Source organism: Hermetia illucens, chromosome 2 (genome assembly GCF_905115235.1).
Source record: "Hermetia illucens chromosome 2, iHerIll2.2.curated.20191125, whole genome shotgun sequence".
NCBI lineage: Eukaryota > Metazoa > Arthropoda > Insecta > Diptera > Stratiomyidae > Hermetia > Hermetia illucens.
The window spans coordinates 128,486,381-128,508,079 of record NC_051850.1 but is presented as its reverse complement, the minus strand read 5'-3'; the positions used below and the strand labels follow the sequence as shown (position 1 = coordinate 128,508,079).

The 21,699-nt window shown below is 37.6% G+C and overlaps 1 protein-coding gene across 1 annotated transcript in view; it reads right to left on the bottom strand.

Moving 5' to 3' along the window:
- The window catches only part of LOC119647821 (LON peptidase N-terminal domain and RING finger protein 2), a 144,331-nt gene extending 122,998 nt beyond the window's left edge, over positions 1–21,333 (bottom strand). The window contains exon 1 of the mRNA XM_038049051.1: positions 19,168–21,333. Within this exon, the coding sequence (XP_037904979.1) occupies positions 19,168–19,963 (796 nt within the window). The 5' untranslated portion in view covers positions 19,964–21,333. The remainder of the gene's footprint in view (positions 1–19,167) is intronic.
- Between the last annotated feature and the right edge of the window lie 366 nt (positions 21,334–21,699).

Here is a 21,699-nt window from a genome sequence, read left to right as displayed (position 1 = left end):
CGACCATTTTCGAATACTTTTGGAAATGTTTTATGACACACCATGTGATACGCTTGATCATAAACGCTGAGATAAGATACTTTTGAGGTGCAATCAGATTTATATGGAGAATTTGTTGGTAAACAAATGAAAAATGCTTCCAATTTCGGGTAAGTCCAAGTTGCAGGGGTAATTCGCTTGGACAATAATATTCGTTTTATTGCTCAGAAGAATCTTTTGAGCTGATTACTTTGCCTCATTTTATTTTTCAGGGTGGTCTTTACTGGTTTTTCGTTTTTGAAAAATAAGAATTCTCAAAGTTAAGGCTCTCAGAGTTTCCAAAAATAATGTCATTTCTAAATGAGCTACATCTTAAATTTCAGGGACATAAAAACTTTCAAGGTACAAAGCTTTACATGATTCAGTTGTTACCCTTTCTACATTTACTCCTCAGTGATGAAAAAGTCAGAAAGGCAAAATTTCCAACTGTGTAATCATTCTTATTAAAAGTGCATATCTCGGAGATATTTCAAGGTTTTCCACATTACAGGAGGCCAAGATCATAAAACGAATGAATGGTATCTTTACATTATATCGTTTTACATATCTGTATTATGATAAAGCAGAACCATGGGAAAGTATAAACAGACAAGGCTATAGATTATCTCTTTAATACAGTTTCCAATCCGCTAGCGTTTGCTGATGCTATTATGCAGTGGTTGCAAGGAGGTCGAGTGTCAAAATGATAAACGATACGATATTTTAGGGAGAAATTTTGTAAGTGTTTTTTCCATTGGAGACTGCAGTAAATTACATATAACACTTTTCGATAATGAGCGGAGTGTAACAATGTTAAATTTTATGCGTTCCGTAAACCGGCTTGCTGCAATTTCAGTGTGTATATTTTGAATATTGATGAAAACAAAAAAAATGTTATCCATTTATCAATTTTTCACTAGGGATGAAAGCTTATTGTTTGCATGCAGAAATGCGGTTGAATAACTGATCGGACAAAAGAATGAGATAAAAATGATAATTATTTTATTCAGAGAGAAAACAATGGTAGACGTAATGCTGTTGATTAAATGGAGATAATATGACAATTTGTAAGAGTACTTTTTATCGCTTCTGGAACGATATCACATTTATGCTGAGTAACATTTTTTTAAAAACTTAAGTAATGTGCAAGATATTCGGTTTGCAGATTTTTGATCATAACATATTTCTGATTAATAAATGATTAAATGTATTATAATTTGAAGTCAGTGCTAATCAGGCTTTCTATTTTTCTCCAATGATTTGATATATATATAGAAGAGTTCATAAAAAATCAATTAGCTTTAGATTTTGGTTCGCTGATTGGTATCCCTGTTGAACGGCTTGCTAGCCTGATTTTCTAAACAAAAGGAACAGACATATTTTATGTTAATATTTTGGGAACCAACCGCTTTGTTCTTTAATGCCAACACACACTGAGGTATGACGGGTTTCACGTATTTCTTATGGTAGAATATGTGGGGCACGATATTTTAAAGCAATGTGCAATGTGATATTGAGATTGTTTTAGGGTAGATTCAACTTGCGTGAAAGAGACAAGGTAGAGCTACTATCATTTTGTTAATAATTGTAGGATTTTCGCCAAGACATCCAGCAATATACTCTGCGTTATGGCCTACACTAGTGCAGAATTTTATAATTCTAGGATGAACTTAAGAGTTTTCTCTAGCCCAATCAATCTTCGGAATAGACTGGGTAATTGAGAGACGGTAAGTTGGTTGTGTAACTCCTAACCCTTTGATGTTGACTGCATATCTTCTGCCACTCCCGTGCTTATTTTTCCCTTATTTCCTCATTAACTGCCTGATGCCAATATCAAATCTACATTTTTCCGAAATTCTATCTATATTACATTTTTTCTTTTTTCTTCAGCATAATTTTCCAAAAGGACACTGAAGCAAAATAGGGACCTATCAATTCCACTCCCCAGTCATTCTTTACTTCCTCTCTGTTTCGAAAACGACCTACTTTTCCTCCTCATCTACTGATGCTTAGTGTAGGTGAATAACCTTGAACTTGCCTCCTTTCGTGCACTAGTATTCTGCATGATGTTTGCAATAAAACTCTCTAAATGCCATTCGATGCATTCCACGCTAAAAACCTCGTTAGCTCTCTTTTGCTTAATTTTCTTGATGGACAACTTTCCCATCTGAACCTTTTCGAATTCCTTGTCAAAACGTTGATAAGCTTTGCTCTGATAGCCGTAACCTCAATGAAATCCGGAAAATCGAACTTTTTGTAGCGTTCTGACTTTAATTGGAACCTTTCTTAACACATTATACGGACATTATACTGTGTTCTCCTGCTGACTTAAGCTCCATTCAACCTTTCGTAAACTATTCAACTTCTCTGTCACAAATCACAAAGATCCTACAATATTGTGCTGAATCTTAGTACTGATTTTCCAATAAGACTGTCTCATATTTAAAGCGGCAAAATGTTTCATAATATCTCTCCTTTCTTTGAACTAGATAGTAACATAGCGCAGACTTAATACTGGTATACCCCTTTACCTTTGTAATAGCTTAATGAGTTGCTTACCTTCTACTGATCTTTATTATTATATTAAATTGCTATCTAATACTAGGTGCATCAAAAAGTTCGTGGAACCTATCTATCCATCGATACCAGAACTAGGGTTTAGATCACATTTTAACTCTCCATCTGTCATGAAAGGATTCCCTGAATTTCATCTTCATCTGGCAATTCTGTTTTTTGTTTACAAGCCATTCTAAGTAGTCATGTAAAAGTATTTTTCAACAACGGAAAACATTGAATATCGTGAGGTTATTAAATTTTCTGTAAAGAGTGAATGGTGAATACGAGTATGCTAGGTGAAGTTGCTCCTTCGAAAACAATGGTTTACAAGTGGGCTGGGTGAATTTCAAATAGATCGTACAAGCATTCAAGCCGATCCACGTGCGGGACGCCAAAAAATGTACCAAATTCTGAAAACATAGGAAAAATACAGGATATGGTTTTCGTAGATCGTCGAGTGACATAGAAGGAATTAGTGGAAACCGTAAACAACTTGACAGGCAATTTAAGTCATACCTTAAGTGAAATTTTGGATTTCTTGAATTTCTCACCAATATTTGGAAGATTTAAAGAAAAATGAAAAAGATTTCGTTAATTCAACACCATGGATGAGAACTGGATCTTGTAAAGCATACACGTTGCCAAATACACATTTTCAGACAGCTGTCAGTGAGTGATCATATCAAAGTCCTTTTTCATTGAACTCGAATTGTGACCGGACGTAATCGGTGAGACACGCATTTGAGTATTTTGTTCTTTATTGAACCATATAAATATATATTTTTTTTTAAATTTTCAACTACATATCATCAACTTTTCTTGCTCGATCAAAAACGTTCAGTGTTTTGATTTACTTTGGTGCATGCGAATCATTGAATAATTGAAGCAAGGAGGTAACATGGCAACAAATTTATCACAAATGTGCGCTGATAACTGCTTATTTGGCGATGAGATGATCGTTACCCAATATGTTCACTCCACGAATTGAGGCAATGTTATTTATAAGTACTACTTCTTTTTTAATTTCTAATAAAATCAAGAAAATTGTATACAGGAGAAGCAAATCCAGTAGCAAAGTGGCACGGAATGTCACGAGGTATTGTAGTGTGGTTTGTCGATGGCACTTAGATGGTTGATCGATAGACTTCGAAACCGTTCAACCGATCGCTATGAATATTGGCACATGTATATATTTTTGAATGGAGAAGGTTTATGCACTATATACTTCTCTGTAATTCGCTACTAGATTGTGTTGCAAAAAGTGAACTTCTACACCGTTTATCCGATCGTCATCAAAATTGGTATATATATATATATATATGTGTCCGGATAGCTGAGTGGTTAGAGCGCAAGGCTGTCGCGGCTCAAATCTCACTGGTGGCAGTGGAATTTGTATTGTGATTTGACGTCGGATACCAGTCGACTCAGCTGTGAATGAGTACCTGAGTCAAATCAGGGTAATAATCTCGGGCGAGCGCAATGCTGACCACATTGCCTCCTAGTGTACCGTTACGGTCTTGAATGAAGTGCTCTAACACACTTCAAGGCCCTGATCCAACATGGATTGTTGCGCCAACGATTATTATTATATATATATATATATGTATTTTTCATGGAAAATAGTTGCATCAGATCTACATTGTAATAGCTGCTGAAACATCTTGAATTTGCCACGACTGGCTGATCCACCAGATTTACTTCTAACTCATATTGCTGAAGTTGCTCAGGAATCAAAACACTATTTACAGCATATTCGAAAATACATAATTCCACGGTCCTCTTCAGGCACGAATTGATTTAGAGACTACAACCAATTATACTGAGTGCATGAGAGGTCTATCTAGTATCTCTGCCGCAACTAAAAGGTACGGGGCCCGAGTTGTACAGTGAAATTCCACCCTAGAGCCCACAAGGAGCTCTGCTCGTGATATGGACACAACCAAATAATACTGCAAGGAGCACATACACCAAGAATTTTTCTGGAGCATATGCGTCAGACAGCAATCCCGGTTCTGATTGCCTTCAATGAGCACTTTTGAACGACGTGCAAGGGGAAGTGTATTATTTGATTTGTTTACTCCTTTCAGTACACGTAGAACATTCACAGTTTTTCGAAATATACTTAGGCAGAACAACGTCTGCTGGTTTCTGCTATTATTGTAATAAATAGTTCTTAAATAACAACATAACATAAAATTGCATCATTCACCGCACGAATGGAAGTTAATACTTAAAACTTTTTACCAATGTTCTAAAACAAGCCTCATGTGACAAAAAGCAAACGGAAGGTAAACCGACTTCACCAAGGTTTTGTTTCAAATAATACCTTGGAAATTGGTTGTCATTGTATTGTATTGTACCGTAATACAATGAAGTGTAAACAGGGATTAACATACACAATCAAAAATAAAATTGAATATTAAATACTGAAACTACGTAATCAAATATTTATATTTTTTCTGCAGTTGTCCAATGTTCATATGAATTTCACGATCACCCAAAAATTCTGTCAAGCATTCTTTCACATTTTTCCAGGTCATTCATTTTGATAGCAAGAAATGCCAACCGTTAATTACTATCAATATATGTGAATTAACATGTACCAGTCAATGACCTGATAACAGAAATAAAATTGTATATTGACATGATTTAATAGGCAAACAAGACCCGGATTTGGGGTAAGGTTAGAGACTTTTTTCATCTGAAATGTTGATAGGAACTACCCCTGAAATGATGAGCGGAATATACATTTTTATGGGGGTTTTATCGATTATGCAATCATTTTTGAAAAATATTTGTTTTCCTTCGTAAAGAGGCTGAAACACTATAGTATGAAAGGTTAAAGCTACAATGGAGTATCTTTATACTCGTTTTACAGTTTATAATTCAGAGACCTAACATGCCGGGACGGTTGTCTTTTCGAATCTTGTATTTATTTACTTGAATAACTGCAGCTTCAAGATTACCCATGCCAAATATGACTTCTTTCCACGTAATGGGGCATCTCAATCAAGCTGTGTCAAGGCCTTTTAGCCGATTACGGTGCGACAATCAAGGTGGTTGAGTATCAACTTTTCGATGCCCTGCCCTACATTCCAGTCATGGTTTCGAACATGAATTCTCATACTTAATCTGCCGCGGGACGGTTATGGCTAATCCAGCATTAAGTGCGCTGATAAAGAACTGAAAATAGAATAAAATTATAATAAACAAAGAAAATTGTATTGATGCCTTATGATCAACTAAGGGATTAATAGGAAGCATATTTAAACAATTGTTATCCTATTCCTACTCAAAGTCTACAAAGGGAGGTTATTTCGTAACAAAAATCAGTTCCGAAGCTCATATCATTTTTGTCAAATGCAATTATATTTGCAGATTGCGCTATCTCCTCTTTTTCAAAGAAACTGAACTAAAACAGCGTTCAAATTCAATTGAAAAAGTGCAGTGCAACTTGCATTTGTATAAAAGAGAAATGACTAAATGCTTTTAAAAACAATTTATTGCATTAGCTCTTTTATGCATTCGATAAATGGATTTGATGATGAAACGTCCTAGTTGTCGTTATTATATATTGTTCAAAAGGTTGCAATGTTAACTCCCAATTGAGTCCTCTCTCCGTTTGTACTTGTTTGATTTGCAGTGGCAATTGAGTCCTCTCTCCGTTTGTTCTTGTTTGATTTGCAGTGGCAAATGACAATAAAAGGTTTATAGGAAAGTGAAAATGGAAAATTAATTTTTGCTACAACCTTAATTCAGAGCCACTTTATAACTCAAGAAAACTTGAGATTTATGTTGAATCTTAATTAGGTGACACATCTGCCTTCAAAAAGGGGAATTCATGGCACGATTTCAGTAATTTCTTTGCTTCCGTTGTTGAAATGATTCATGCACAAAATACCCCAAAACAAATTTTAAGATGTTTATTTGTTTCATTCCGATTAGCGCGACTTTTCGTTGCTACGTTGGTAAGCATTTCCAAACAGCATTCATTTATTTTCCGCCATATTGGATGACTAGTCTCTAGTCAACTGTGGATAGGATAACACGTCTTTCGACGTGCCGATGATTTTCCATTTGCATAAATAATGGGTTGGAGTATTAGCATTCATCTTATAACAATGGATGAAATGAAGCAGCAGTATTGAATACAACTTCTTTTAAATCGGATGTGAACAAAACAAGATTTTTCGAGTGGTAGAAGCGTTTTCCTTTCTATTTGAAGTGGCGCTCGTCACGAAACCTCACTGGAGGTGATATTGTACCATAATAAGCGGGATGCCCCTCTAAACATGCCTCAGAAGAAGTCCTGGAGGATGTGCTCCCGGTCTGATTATTGGCGGTTGGCTTTCTTGTACAAGTTCCGTGGTAATTGTGGCTGCACCCATATCGCGGCCAGGACTCCTCGTAGGCTTAATGCATGGAGTTGCGCTTTACAATTCAGCGTGCCACACCCCTTGCGGGAAAGGTATTAGAAAGCCCTGGCATGCACTGGTATGAATACTGAGCCTGAACTCAATATAAACCATTACCGCTGTGCTAGTCAAGACGAGCTCGCCAAATCAATTCGTCTCCGAAGAGGTGACGGGATTATGCCAGGTACTCACGTTAAACCCGCAAGACCTTCATTACTTGTTCATGAAGTTTTGGCAAAAAAGGTTATGTTGATGATTTTTCGTTCCTGAAAATAAAAAGAACCTACAAGCACAGATGAAATTAAAAGCGCATTGCCGAAAGAGCTAAAGGTTACTCCAAGTGAGATCAAGTTCCAGAAATGTTTCGCGGATTGGAAAAACCGGTAGCATAAGAGTATAATATATAACAAGGACTACTTTGAAGAGTATAACATTATTGGAGACGAATAAATGAAATTTTTTTCTGAAGACGAAAATTCCCTGTTTTTTGTGAACATTCTTAGTACAGGGTATAGAATTTTACATTATAATTCATGATTGAAAAATTTTCGAGAAGCCATGGCTGTATGTTGAATAACATGAAAATCCATCTTAAATTCCAGATACATTAAAAGAATTGTAGGCAGAAATAACAATTTTAAAAGACCTACAGCCAGTGAAATGATATTTGTATGTAGGCAGAAATCTTGTCATAAACCTGAATAAAATTTTGTTGAAGCACCTTCATAAAAAAGCTGTATACTTAGTCCCCTATTATGCAACAATCAAAAGGTGCTACACAACATGAATATTACATAAAGTGAAGCCTTTAAGTGTTACCTTTATGTTATGTGTTTGCTCGATTTCCTTCCAGGGCTCGAAATGTAGCGAACAAGTAAACAATAACTGAATTCTGAGCACTGTTTCTATTTCAAGGGATACGAAACAATTTTTCAACTCACAGTATTTTAGGGTGGTTTCAAGCAGACTGCACCCCTTAAGTGATCTTCAACTTAAATAAATTCTGGCAGTAAACTGTTAAATCTTCTTTTAATTTAATCGGAATGTCTCGAGTATAACTAAATGTGTTGCAGGTAGTAATCTTCTAAAAGGTAACATTTTCCCCAAGAAAAGCAACAGGATAATAGAATATGTTGGAAGTGGGTGTAAGCAGAGAAGCATTGATTGAACCACTGTCACTCTTCAGGCGAAAATTTCCTAAAAATTAAGGATACCAAAAGGGCAGAAAAGAGTCAAATAGTCAGATATGATTAAATGAAATGACCAGCAGGAGTGAGGAATACTTACAGGCAGGAAGAAGTTTTATATAAATATCTGAAACTAAACGCTGAAAATAGTAATCTGACATTTGGAGTGCAGGTAACCCACAAAAAATGCTACACGATGTGAAAAGGAGATGAGGACAACTGGATGTAAGTTCTAGATGTTTGCAATATAATCTAAAGGGGGCAGGGAAAAAAAAGAAAATATCTACTTTTTCTCGCAAATTAATAAGAACTTGGTAACACAAGATGAACCTAACGTCGGTGATCGTCAATTCAAATCCGCCAATGAATTCCATATTAAATAAATTCAATAAATACAATAGCACCGGGCACACCTGCTCGAAGTTTTATCCGAACTGAATACAAATGGCTCGGGATGATAGAAAATTGACGTTAGATGAACTTTCTGCAATGTTTCCGAAAATTTCCAGATCTTTGCTGCACGAAAGGATCGCGCACGAAATGATCGTAGTAACCCTCGGATATCGGAACCTGTCTACGAGATGAGTCCCAAAACACCTAACAGAATAACACAATCTGAATCAAGTAGCTATAAAGAGTTTTTGGAGCGCTACAAACTGGAAGGTAGGAAAGGAAACTTAGTTTGTCCAATACATGGCTGAAACCAGAAGATGGCCTCAACGGTGGCGTCACATCTTAGGAGGCATAAAGCATAATTTAAATGAGCCCATCAACGCGACAAGATACTGTGACAACTTTCATTTCAAAGGACGATTCAAAATAAAAGGAGGGGTGTGCTGACAAAAGGAAGGCTGCCTACTGCAAGACAACGCCAGACCACACCGGCCAACAAAATGAAACTTTCCCTATATGATCGAGCATCGCCTGATTGTCGCCGAACATCTGAAACTTTCCCTATATGATCGAGCATCGCCTGATTCTCGCCGAACATCATGGACTCACTTATGTAGAGTTCTCCTGGAGTCGTTTGGATAGATCGATTTGAACCACCCTCCACATGCCCATGCCATCTATTCATTTCCCCGAAGATGCATATAGGTGCAAAATAGGATTTGAATGGACAAGATGAAGAGAGAGACGGTGGAGGTCCTTCACCCATTTCTAGCGGGAGACTTTTCGAGGCACGCATCATCATCACCACTTTCACCGAAAAGGATGGCGATTTGAAAAATAACCAACATATGTACAAACATAACCATGTAATTGTTTACTTGACCAAAGTAAACAGTAAGTATTTTCTGGTATTTTCTTGCTAAGTGATACTGGAACTGAGCAGGGAATACAAATCGAAGAAGCGAATAATGTCTTGAAAAGTCCTTTTTGAGCTCTACACTATAATCAGTTTAGTGAAGTTCAAAAAAGTATCGTGTCGTCATCGCAGAAGTCCAAGTAGATTGACCAGATTATTGAACAAGCTTTTGAATTCCAATTTGACCATTTACTTTTGAAGCATTGATAATTATGTCTGAAATTTTTTTATTTAAGTATAGAGGAATCCTAAGTCTGCATGCAATTTCATACCGAACCGAACCGAATGGAGAACAACGTACTTCCATTGATTTTTATTACATGGTGCCCCGATTTGGGGTTAGTACGCAACTGATAATCTTGCTTTTAGCAAAAGTATCAAAATCAAGTGTTATTGAGTTGAAAATTCTGAAAGCAGGAACAATGGATATTTTTGCCAGTTTCATTGATAGACAAGTTGGCATAACAAAAATTTTGATTAGTTTATCAATCGGCTGGTTTCAGAATAGTGGGTTCAGAACTGGTCTTTGGTATAATACCTTGCTGTCAGAGCTCGCTTGAATCTTGTAGACTTTACTCCTAGTGGGAATTGGGTTGCCTTCGGTTTATATGGAATAAAATGTTATGCATTTAAAGCAGACAAGAGGAATGGCCTGAAGTACGGGAGGATATTATGTCTAAGAAGGTGCCCCATATGAAGACAGGCTACATACCTAGTATGCATTTCTAATAAATTCACCTGGCCGAATACTGGGATTTCCAAACTGGTGAAAAATAGACCTAATTACCGACGATCTCTTCTGTTCTTTTCTGTAAATACAATTCTATGAGATATTAGAGTTTCGAAACCAGTACAAAGTCGGTCAATCTCCTCGATTGCTAGGCTTTTTTAGTTAAGCATTTATAGCATCATCTAGGAATAAATTTCATAGCTTATCCGAGAAATAATAGTAAAACCACAAAAAACAACATGTAGGAGGCTCAGAGTAACTATTGATTTTCATGATGGGCAACGATTCAATAAATAAAGCCTTAAGCTCAATGTGAATACCCTCAAACGTGCGATATCTAATTGCATGCTATAAAATTAACAAAACCACCATTAGGAAAATATCGATTTTCCCCATAAAAAGCCACAAAAGAATTCACAGTGAGGTTCTAATACTCTATAGCAATTAGCCGAGTTAATTTTCTATTAATAAATCTAAACACCTTCCTTTCATTTGACCTAACACATTTCTCATGTTCCCCTGCAACACACAGACATTTTCTGCTTTATCTTTTCACTAACTTGTAGCATTTTTGTTTCTGTATGCTTTGGGTTCAATTACTCAACAGCATAACAAAACATTATACTCAGCCATAATATTGAATTTCATCGGAACACACTAATGAATCAACCCCACACCCCTGAGATGGGTCTTCTGTCTAAATGTTGACTAATCAATTAGCCTCACTGGGGGTTAATGAGTCTGAAGTTGGTGGAAAATCTTGTTATTCATCTTTTATTCTATCAAGTTTATGTTATGTTAGTTTCTGGTCAACATGGCATTGAAATGAAGTGTTTGGAATGCAGTACAAGAGTGCTGAAATGAAGGAGGTCATTGACTGTGTGTGACACATTTTTTTCGGGCAGAGACCCTTGTTACGTTTCATGAGGACTTTCTTCGGAAAATGTGAAAAATGGTTTGTTCTGACTTTCACAAATCCCCTTTCATTCGAAATGGAAAGGAATTCCAGCAGTTTGGGGCTCATTGATATAAATACGTCGAATCACCCCAAATACGAACGACCATTAATAAATAACGCTTCTTGTGGGCAGACATAGCCACACTAACATATGACGTTAGAATTCAAACATTTGTTACGGTTTTCTGACGAGGAATTCTTAGAAAGAACAAACGGTTACATGATATATTTCTCCGAAAGTTTTGTACTTGACTAAGTTCAATGGCTCACTGGAAACTTTTTGGTGTTATCGGGTTTTAAGAGGATGGAATGCGTTGCTTTTTAAGGATAACTGGCATTACTTATTCATAAAGCTACTTGATTATAGTGATATCGAAAACGTGCAAGTGATTAGGGTTACCAATACGTTTACCTAGCCATGCGTGACTAACGAACTCCTAACTTGGGAGCCTTAGAATTTCGTGCTAATTTGGACTTTGGGTCGAAGGATTGTTATAGTATAACTGTTAGAAATTAGAGACGGTCATTAAGAAACGCTTCTAGATCAATGGACATATATTTTTTAATTTTGCCATTCTGACTTGCAAGTTTGGCCGAGAATCTTGAAGTACATATGCTTATAATTACGACATAAATATATATGCACATCATTTGGTATACTTTGAAATCTTGCAAAAATTATTACATTTGGATTTTCAATGCATTACCCCATTAATAAAATAGAAGTCTACATGATCTGACCTTCAGCAGGGTCGTTTGCAGTACACACTTCCTTAACTAAAGCGTTGTTCGGATTGGAAAGAACAATCCATGGCATTTATTTTTTAAAATCTATCCCATTCAAATAATGCCCGTGACTACGCGTTAAGTGGTCCGTCCTGATTTTCAATTTTGGACTATAGGTTCGAAGGTAGCACTTTGTATCTCACGAATACCATAAGTAATACTGACTTCCAAATCGTCGATTGAATGTGCCTGATCACTGATCACTAGAGTCTTCACATAACCCAAAAGAAAATGGTCCAAAGGAGTGATTTCGCATAATCTAGGCAGTCAATTCACATGACAAAAGGTGAATTTAGGCGCCAATCAGAATTATTTCCTAATAATTTCATCATTTTTTAGGCTACATAGCAAGTAGCTTCATCTTGTTGAAATCAAAGTTTGTCCAGATCACGGGCTTGAATTTAAAGTCGCAACTAATCCGTTATCATTGTTCAATAGCGTTACATTTTGCCCGGCCTGATTTTTGAAAATGAAACCACACCACACCCTTTGGGTTATTCATCAAACCAAATAAAAATATTCACTGTTCACTAACGTAATTACTGAGCCAGATACGCGCCGAAGATGAGCACCGAGACTACCTATAAGTACAAGAAAACCACTTCAAACTGAACTAAACGGGGATTTTCGTACCACAACTGCGCAATTTGGAGACGTTGTGGCATTAGTTTTTCCATAATGATTTGCCCAACAATACTGAAAAAAATGAGACATTATAATTTGACATCAGCCACCCGTGACCAGCCAAAAACCCTACTGTAAAACAAAGGTCCAAATGGATCATCCTATATAACCCTCGAACACGTTACTCAGGATTAATTCCAAATCGTCAAGACTGGGAGTAATAAAAAATATATTTCAAAATGTTCAAAGAACGCGCTCAATTAACTCCAGCAGAAAATTTCCTCTCCTTCTATTAGGCAACAAAACATTATCTCTCAAATAGCCCTGGGAGAGGTGACTCTGTCCCATTTTTTTATTTCACTTTTAATAGAACCGCTGTTGCTCATTATTGGTCGACCCTTGCTGCACATCTTGGGTTTAAAAGAAAAAGTTGAGCTTTTGAGAAAGCATCAGCTAAATCCACTTACACTCCTTATTTCCAAAAAAGCCTTGTGCCTTATTCACGTTGTCGAGTGCGCTCAGTCAAAACGTTCCAATGAAAAGATATTTTTATCAGCATGAAAATTACTTCAAAGAACTTGTTTATAATTCAATTCTCGACTAGAGCACTTGAAAGATGTACACAACATCACTAGGACGTTCTGTTATCAAATTCATTCTATCTCTACTCAACAGCGAATTACAAGGTCGGAAAATATCAAAGTAAAATCACTCAAGTCACAAAGAGAAGGGGGAGAGTTTTATTCAGCCTCAAGTCTATCGTCATGAGAGAAAATTTCGTTTTGCTCCAATTAAATAAAAGAAAATCTTGACATAGATGTCCAAAGTGAAGGAAAGTATACCGAAAATGCTATGAGGGTTGTAAGCATATCGAAACATTTCAAAGGAGAACTTAACGGTTCGGAACAAGTACTTAAATGCGGGGTTCTAAGAACGCAGATTTGATAGGGAATATTGTGTGGAGGCAATGATAATGATGTTACTGGAATATTGATGAAATTGTTGGTGTCGTGATAGAGGTTTTATGAATTCAGCTATAAAGAAATGCTAGCAAAACTCCACCCCACATCCCTAAATAAAATTAATAATTCCAAAGCATTCTTTTATAATTCGATTTCGATTGCCCTCATCTCCAACATCGCCACTTTATTGACATGCCTATGATAAATCAATATCCATCTGAAAGCCTGCAGATAGCGTCAGTCAATCAAAGCTTTTCTTCTGGTTTCTGAAAGTCATCAACTGTTGACTCCACAAAATAACAAAAACAATTTTTCCCATTGTTATCTCTGCCCCCCAGTGAAAGAGATTTTCTGCTTGAGCCGAATATCTGCTCGAAGCGTTTTATTTATGGCGATTCGACGGCCAGTTCTCTTAATATTCTAAATTACTTTCAGCGAGTCACACTTTCTAGGTGGTAAGCACCTAAGCAGGTGGGAAAAAAACTTCCAAAGAAAACGGAAAATCAGAGAACGGGCTCCAAAAAAAGAAGTCCCCAGAGTCTAAAGTGAGTGAAACGCAATCGTTGATGAGGTGAGTAAAGCATTTTCGATGCTTTCCAAAGTATAAAAAATTTGAAGGTGGCCTGATTTGCAGCTGATAAAGCACACAACAAAAACAAAGTTCCACTGGTACAAAAGTAAGAGTACGGGGTGTAGACATTTCGCTAATGAGATCTTTATTGTGGCATAAAATTGCCCCCACAATGGTTCGGCTTATCACCATAACAGGGAACTTAAAACCTAATCCAAGCAAGTCACACCTTGGCCATTCAAATTCACCTTTGTCGTTTGTTAATTTGTTACGTAATTTTCAGAATGAGTGTGCTTTTGATATTACTCCAATCCGCGTTTCACGTATCTTATGGAAAAGCGATAACGAGTCATTTTAAGAAGTTTAAGTGGTGATTAATCACATAAATAATCCGACGAGCAACAGCTCACGTCAAGAAAAGTGTTTCTTCATTTTTCTGGATTAATTGACTTTGGATTCGTATGTGTGTTGACACTGTATAATTCAATCTAACTATCTGCAAACATTATTTTTATTCAAAATTGCCACAATTTGGAGGGAAATTCGGGTATTTTTGTTTAAGTTGGAAAGAAAACGAATGACTTCTAAATAGAACAAACAAATCACGCGCGTGTAAAATAAAAACAGAGCAACTTTCGCGGAAGCAAAGAAATAATTACTCCGCCAAAAATACGGTAGCATGAAGTATGTTGGCTACAAATTTCATTTAATTAAATTTATCACTTCAGCCTACTGAGCGGCAATGCCTGTCATATCTGGAAATGATAGTTGGCAATCACATGTGAATTTACTATGTACGTAGAATTTAACTATTATATTATTGATTGCGAACTGACTAATAATCGAATTATGAGCCAATATCAGTTGAGATAATTGTCTTATCTGGGGTCCACTTACATAATGAAATCGTTCGATTATTTGAGTTAACTGAAGGTTATGACTCAAGAGTGTACGGGTTCTCACAAGGTGGCTTTAATAAGAAAACTATATTCTATTCACCTTTCTTTTCTTTTATTAATAAGAAATTCAAGTTCATGAATCTCATCCCATGTAAGTAAACGTACCAGTGGTGAAAATCACTCCGATTTATACTAACAACTAATTGATAACAAGGGCAAAATTATGATTTGGAAGTGCAAGTTCAGCCAATAGAAAAATGCCCAAATGTAGTTTTCAGAATCTCAGGTCTGCCCTGACCTGGTGAGCTATAATGTTCACATAACTTCGGAAGCAAAATCATACCATCCGCGGCAGATATCCAAAAAATCCCTAAACATGATTAATCACCATCGTGAAAGCGCAAATCCAAATTATGACCGTAAAATGTTTTTCAGTATGGACAAAAATTATTTGCTACTTTAGATAAAAAAGAAGCTGTTTAGATAAGCACCCAAATTAATTATCTCCATCCACTGGGAGAACTGGGAGTCACATTGGAAGGCAGATTAACAATGACGATAAAAAGATACATTTAATATCCCACTATCGTAAAAGAAAACCCAAAAATTTCGTAATGATAATGTAATAATAAACTTATAACAATGCTGGACATGTAAGGTAAATAATTTATTTGTTTTTAAAAAAAGTTCATATTTCTATATTTTTCATTTCCGTACATAAGACTGCTAAGCCTAGAAAATATAATTTCGGAATGTTATAGATTTTCGTGTTGTCAGTGCTTTTCCTTTTAGGATATGACCCAACCCCCACCAACGTAAGCAAATTGAAGAGGTATCGTAAAATAACTGTTAGAAGTAGATATTAGAAGTAGGATTCAAAAAGCATTTAACTTTAAGCTACAATAGTGAGTATACGTTCGTAAAAGAGAGCCGGAAAAAGCGTGCAGTTTAGTAGATATACTTTAGATTATCATAACGGGTCGAGAACACTTAATCATAACTTCCAGTTCATATATGCAACAAAGTCTAAAGAAAATGTAGGCAGCAAAATTTACACAACCCACAACTAGAATCAACTCATACTTATCAAATAAACAATGTTACATTTCTGGTTCATACTCGTACATAGGAGGATAAACATACGCGGAATACTTCCAAGCTAAATTTTATTTGTGACTCATTCTCTTACCGATGTTGCATCATGTGAGTATCTAAATATATATTACTACAACTTTGAAGAATGTTTTCAGGGTAATTTTCCATCAACAAATAATTATGAGGCAATTTCAAAGTAATTTGAAATAGAATTTACCTTAGTGGATTACTCAATTTCTCAGAGCATCGCACCATAGCCACTCCCTCCCCTTTTTCGTGTATTGATATGTTGGTATTCAGAAGTTTCATAGTTATGCAGTACTGCAGTTTTGCAGTATTGAGAAATCAAATCCTAAAATTGACATTCAAATTCGGAAATTAGACTCTGAAAATCGCAATAGGAGCTAAATCATCTAGCTTGTTCCGAAAGTAGTGTTTTAAAAACATTATACTATGGCATAATTATTGACAAAAAATCTCGTAGAGGAAACTCTGAGGCTAGAGGAAAATTGGACAACCAGACCAAACTATCCAGAGTTACGCTAAAAATAGACGGCAAAACACATATGCAATCCAGGACACTTCAAAATGTATCTATTGAACAAGAGCTTTGAGAGCCTCAACCGTGACAAGGGAAGATAATCTTCATTACGAACGCAACAGTCAAACACCAAATATGAAAACAGGAATCCGTGGAATGTAAAATGCGATGGAGGCTCTCCAGTTATCTATAGCAAATATATTGAGGGTAAGAACCTGCAGTAAATCAGGCATAAACATACGATTAAAACTAAACCAAGCGTCAAACCGATCGAAAGAGGAATGAAAAAAATGGAATAGAAGCAAAAATTATGATAATCAGAAAGGAAACATTTTATGCCACAAAATTCTGAACTGAATGAACAAATAACAAAGTAAGAAAGAGTAATGGGATTAACCCAACAACACTACAAAGCGAAGATTTGTCATAGTTTAGCACTACCTAAAAACGGTTACCGCGGGAGGCAGTACAGTATTCATCATCATCAATGGCGCAACAATCAGTATCCGGTCTTGGCTTGCCTTAATAAGCAACTTGAGATGTTCCGGTTTTACCAAATTGCCCTCATGCTGACAAATGAAACCTCTAGTTAGATACCAATTGATTCGGACTCGACATTGAGAAATGTAGGAGATCCTTGAATTAATTATGATTCCGAAACCTGAAAAACCATGCTATAAAACACACATCACATAGACCAATATCGCCGCTGCCTGCCGAATATTTCCAAATTTCTAAGCTCCAAAACATGGTAAAACAGCGAATAAAGCAGCAAATAAACCTTCGAAAATAAACACAGGACAACATATGGGATCCCTCGATCATCGCTCGATTGAATGAAGCCCATATGAAGTTCTTTATTTATTTTCGATTCTATGCTCGCAATCCCACTATATTTGGAAGCTTAGGAAGCTTTTGCTAAAGAAGGTTAACCATCCATCACAATATCTTGTTCTGAATCACCAATCTGCCCTCTGGAACCAACACTATATGATTTATCACTTTCATTGAATTGCTGATACTATCGCAGGTCTAGTAGAAGGAAAGAAATATTTTTAGGTAGTGTCCAGGCTCCTGATAAAGTGTGTGTGATGCAAAGGATCGAATTATAAGTTCAAAATGCTAAGCCAATGGAAGAAGTTCCCTCTTGCAAGATATCACACTACACAAGGCAAGAAAGGGTTGCCAAAATACTTTATATGCGGTAACCCAACAAAAATGGTTACCCTAAAATAAAGCGTGTTCTGTTAACCAAAAAGGCACTCTTCGCTTAACGATAATTTCGAATGTTCCTTCCTCCTTAATATTGAAACATAATATATTAGGATTATGCATATCTGAACGATACTTTAGGATCAAGTAGGAAGACGCCTATTGTAAGCTAAAGAAGATTTAAACAGGTGTATCACAGGGCTGTATTTGGGCACCACTCGTCTGCCTTTTGCATACTAGGGCTTCCCTACAGTCATTGCTATATTTGATGATAAAGCTAAAAGCAAAAGTACCGAATTCACCCAGGAAAAGTTTGAAAACAAACCAGTTCTGTCAGCTAACGCATGACCGTTGATGTAAAACTCAGCAGGAAACTCCATGTCAAGAAAAAACGAGCAGCAAAGTACTTCTGGTCAACTTCGATGCTCCTTGGTACTCTCTAAGCAGTAACACACCAAAAACTTAGATGGAGTGGTTGAATGATGTATGTTTAGTACTTCCGATTAGTCCCCTTATTGGGAATGCAGAAAAATAGAAAACGCCAGAGCTAGATACCAAATATTACCTGATTTACCACTTGCTCCTTGCACAAAACAAGCTACAAAGAGGAAATCAACACGGAGGGTTTCAAATCATAAATCGCTACTAAAGATTTTTAATCCAGAATACCCTGCATTTCAAATAACTATGAAAGTAAGGTCCTTGCTGATTTAATGACGCTGGAAGACATCTGTTTTTCTTCAATTCCTTTTGCTTTTTATTACTTTAGTTTTCAAAGAGGTTCTTCTTTGATTTTAAACACTTCTATCGTACAATGCGACACCACTCACGACTATCTCAGTTCACAAATTAATTTCTATAACCAATTCCACCAATGTATCGGCATTGAAAAGCCAAGCAGAAGTGGGTCTTTTTCAGCAAAAATAATGGGCGTTCAAACTTGATGTCACTATCAGAAGAGTGCATTAGCTTTCGACCTACAATTGCTGGCTAACTTATCAGTCGCAGAGGTTCTAAAGAGACAACGCCCTATAGCTCTGCCATAGATAGAGAAGGAAAAGGGCGTAGAATGTTTTTCTTGATCAGATGATGTGTTGATAGGGAAACAAATTATACTTTTTCATAAACATAATTTTGTTTGAATTTCCATAGCTTTGGATTCACTTCAAATGAACTCATATGGAGCGCTCGCAAATTTTATTACCCAATGATCGAAATATCTACTGCAGACCAGATTTATCTTATCTTCAATGCAGCCACTTTTGCGTATAACACTACTACCACCTCAGCAGAGCTAAACTTACATTTTTCCAAACTCTCGTTGCAGCATTTCAATGCCTCATCGTACGAATTGGTATCCAAATGTTGCTGTGCTTCCTCGTTCAACTCGCGAACTCGAACCTCATTCGGATAAAGTTTATCTATTAGTCGTCTAACAAGGACATCCGGTTTAGGCAGATGATTCGCAGAAGGGGATGCCGGCCCCGAACAGCACGCATTATTCGCATCTGCCGTTAAATCACTTGCGCTACTGTACACCCGCGTACTATATTGATCACAACTGGACACTCTACCGCACTGCGAAAGGCTACCGCTACCACCCCATTTCGTGTTGCACATTATACAATGGGACGAGTTCCCGTAACACTCGCGACAGAAAGTATATCCGCAGATGTCGGTTATAGGACATATTGGAATTTCTTCACACTTCGGACACAGCATTGGGTCCACGATCAGCGACTTGGTTGCATATTGTGGCAACTGTGGGGTAGAAGACACGATGGTTGAACTGGCGAAACTCGCATTTTGCTCATTATGGGACATTACACTTTCAATAAGGGCCGCACTGAGGCGTTTTAACTGATCGAGGGGTGGAGGAGCACCTAAGCAGTTGGCCACAAATGCATATGCGTCGAACGCTTCAGCAAGGCGCCCATTGTGGGCAAGTGAGTCTCCATATAAAGGATAGGGGTCCACAGAAGGCCTCTGTGTCCCATTCCGCTCTGTATATGACTCAATATGGGAAAAATTAGAGCTGGAAATCGTTGATGATGGACTGGAACGGGATGAATACGATTTCAGTTTCACTACTTTTGACATTTTTGTTTCACTTTCGAAAGAACGTAACGCGAACTATCAGATTTTCGCATAGGTGACGACAAGTTCTATTTATTGCCGATAACTTTTAATTACTGCACACTCTAACGAAAACCAAACACATGAACTTTACCGTGCAGACTTCTTGCTAACACATTGGTGGAGATAAAAAACTCCTGCACAATTAATATCAAATTCGATATTTCGCCAAGCACTGAATATTATCTAATGTCGGTTATGTAATTTTCCGCAATTTTCGAGATTCAGGGAGCACACATTAGACAAGTATCAGACGCACATCACACATTTGATTTGTGTCACATCAAACGGGTGTATTTTTGATATGACTCAATAGGAAGTGGGAGCCGCAGAGAAAGAGGGTGGCAATGTAGAGAAATCACGCGATATTCCGGGGGAGGAACGCCCGGCAAAAGAGGAAGCGTAATGAATATCTAAATTGAGTGCGAAGGATCAGGGCTCGCACCTAACCAGTCGACCACTCGCTCGCGGCGTCTGTTAGCTTCCCCTCAGTGTTTATGTAATATTCCGAAATATATTCTGTAACTGCTCGATTTCATCCATGTAATCACTGCAAACCAAGCAATATATGTTTTGTAACGACGATTGTTCGAAAACTCTCACGACTGTTATGAACTGGCTGCAAAACGTGGAATCACTTGCACCGTGTAACGCATTTCTGCGTGAAAGCTCGGCAACAATATTGTCCACACGAAAGCCGCCCGTGAAATCACGTTGCACTGCTGCAACTCTGAACCCAAGCCGCCGCGTAATCGCGGCAAATTAGCTCAAGGGAAAAGCTGAAACACAAATCGTTGGGTCACCAAAAAACTGTTGGATAATCACGACTCATCATAACGCGCTTATGTAACACGCGCGCACTTTGGTGTTTTCGAGCCCGCGAAAAACGCGTTTCCTAACTGAACGCTGGTGCGTCCTCGGCGGCCGAGGCGTCTGGGTCTCGTCTTGAGTTTATTTCCGTTCTAATTGCACTTGTTTTCCCGCAGAGTTTTCCTTTTCCAAGAACGTGTTTGCCTGGTTGGTGTCGTAACACGTTGCCCCACTCAGAACGAAGCTGTTATAAAAGCGAATCACGTAACTCCGAATCTTGGTGCGTTGGATGTGAGGCGATTTTCACGGTGTATCCTGAACTCGAAACCAAATTTTCAAACTACGGTTGGCTTTGATCACGGAGCGGTACGCGGCGCACGCTTTCCGAGGTTTCCGGTACTGAATTTGCAGCACTACTCCACCGCTACCGCCAAAACTAATAGTACGCTTGAACTTGTGTATTCCTACGTGGAATCCAACCGTACACACTCGTTCGTGGCAAACGAATGTATGGAATTGAAGATAAAGTACTTTGTTGTGCGGCGTAATAGTCCCCTCAAGAGCTTCGAACGCTCCACACAGTTTGTTGTACGTGAACTTGTGGAGACTGCTCCCCACTTGTGCTTTCCGATTGTTCTCTTAGCCATCTTGTCGGGCGTAGATACTGCACATCTGAAAGATTTCTCTTCAGTCACCGTCTGAACAGTGCCCCAGCACACCCAACTCAGCCCCATCTGGCTCCCCATTACAAGCTGATGTTCACGTAACAGCCGGCCTTGTGTCTTAGTCGGCCGGTTATGCAAAAGCTTGCTCCATGCGCCCAATGTGGGGCATTACAGCATGCGTGTGCCTGCACCGTTTTCGGAGGTTTTGGAACGTGGAAGCCCAGA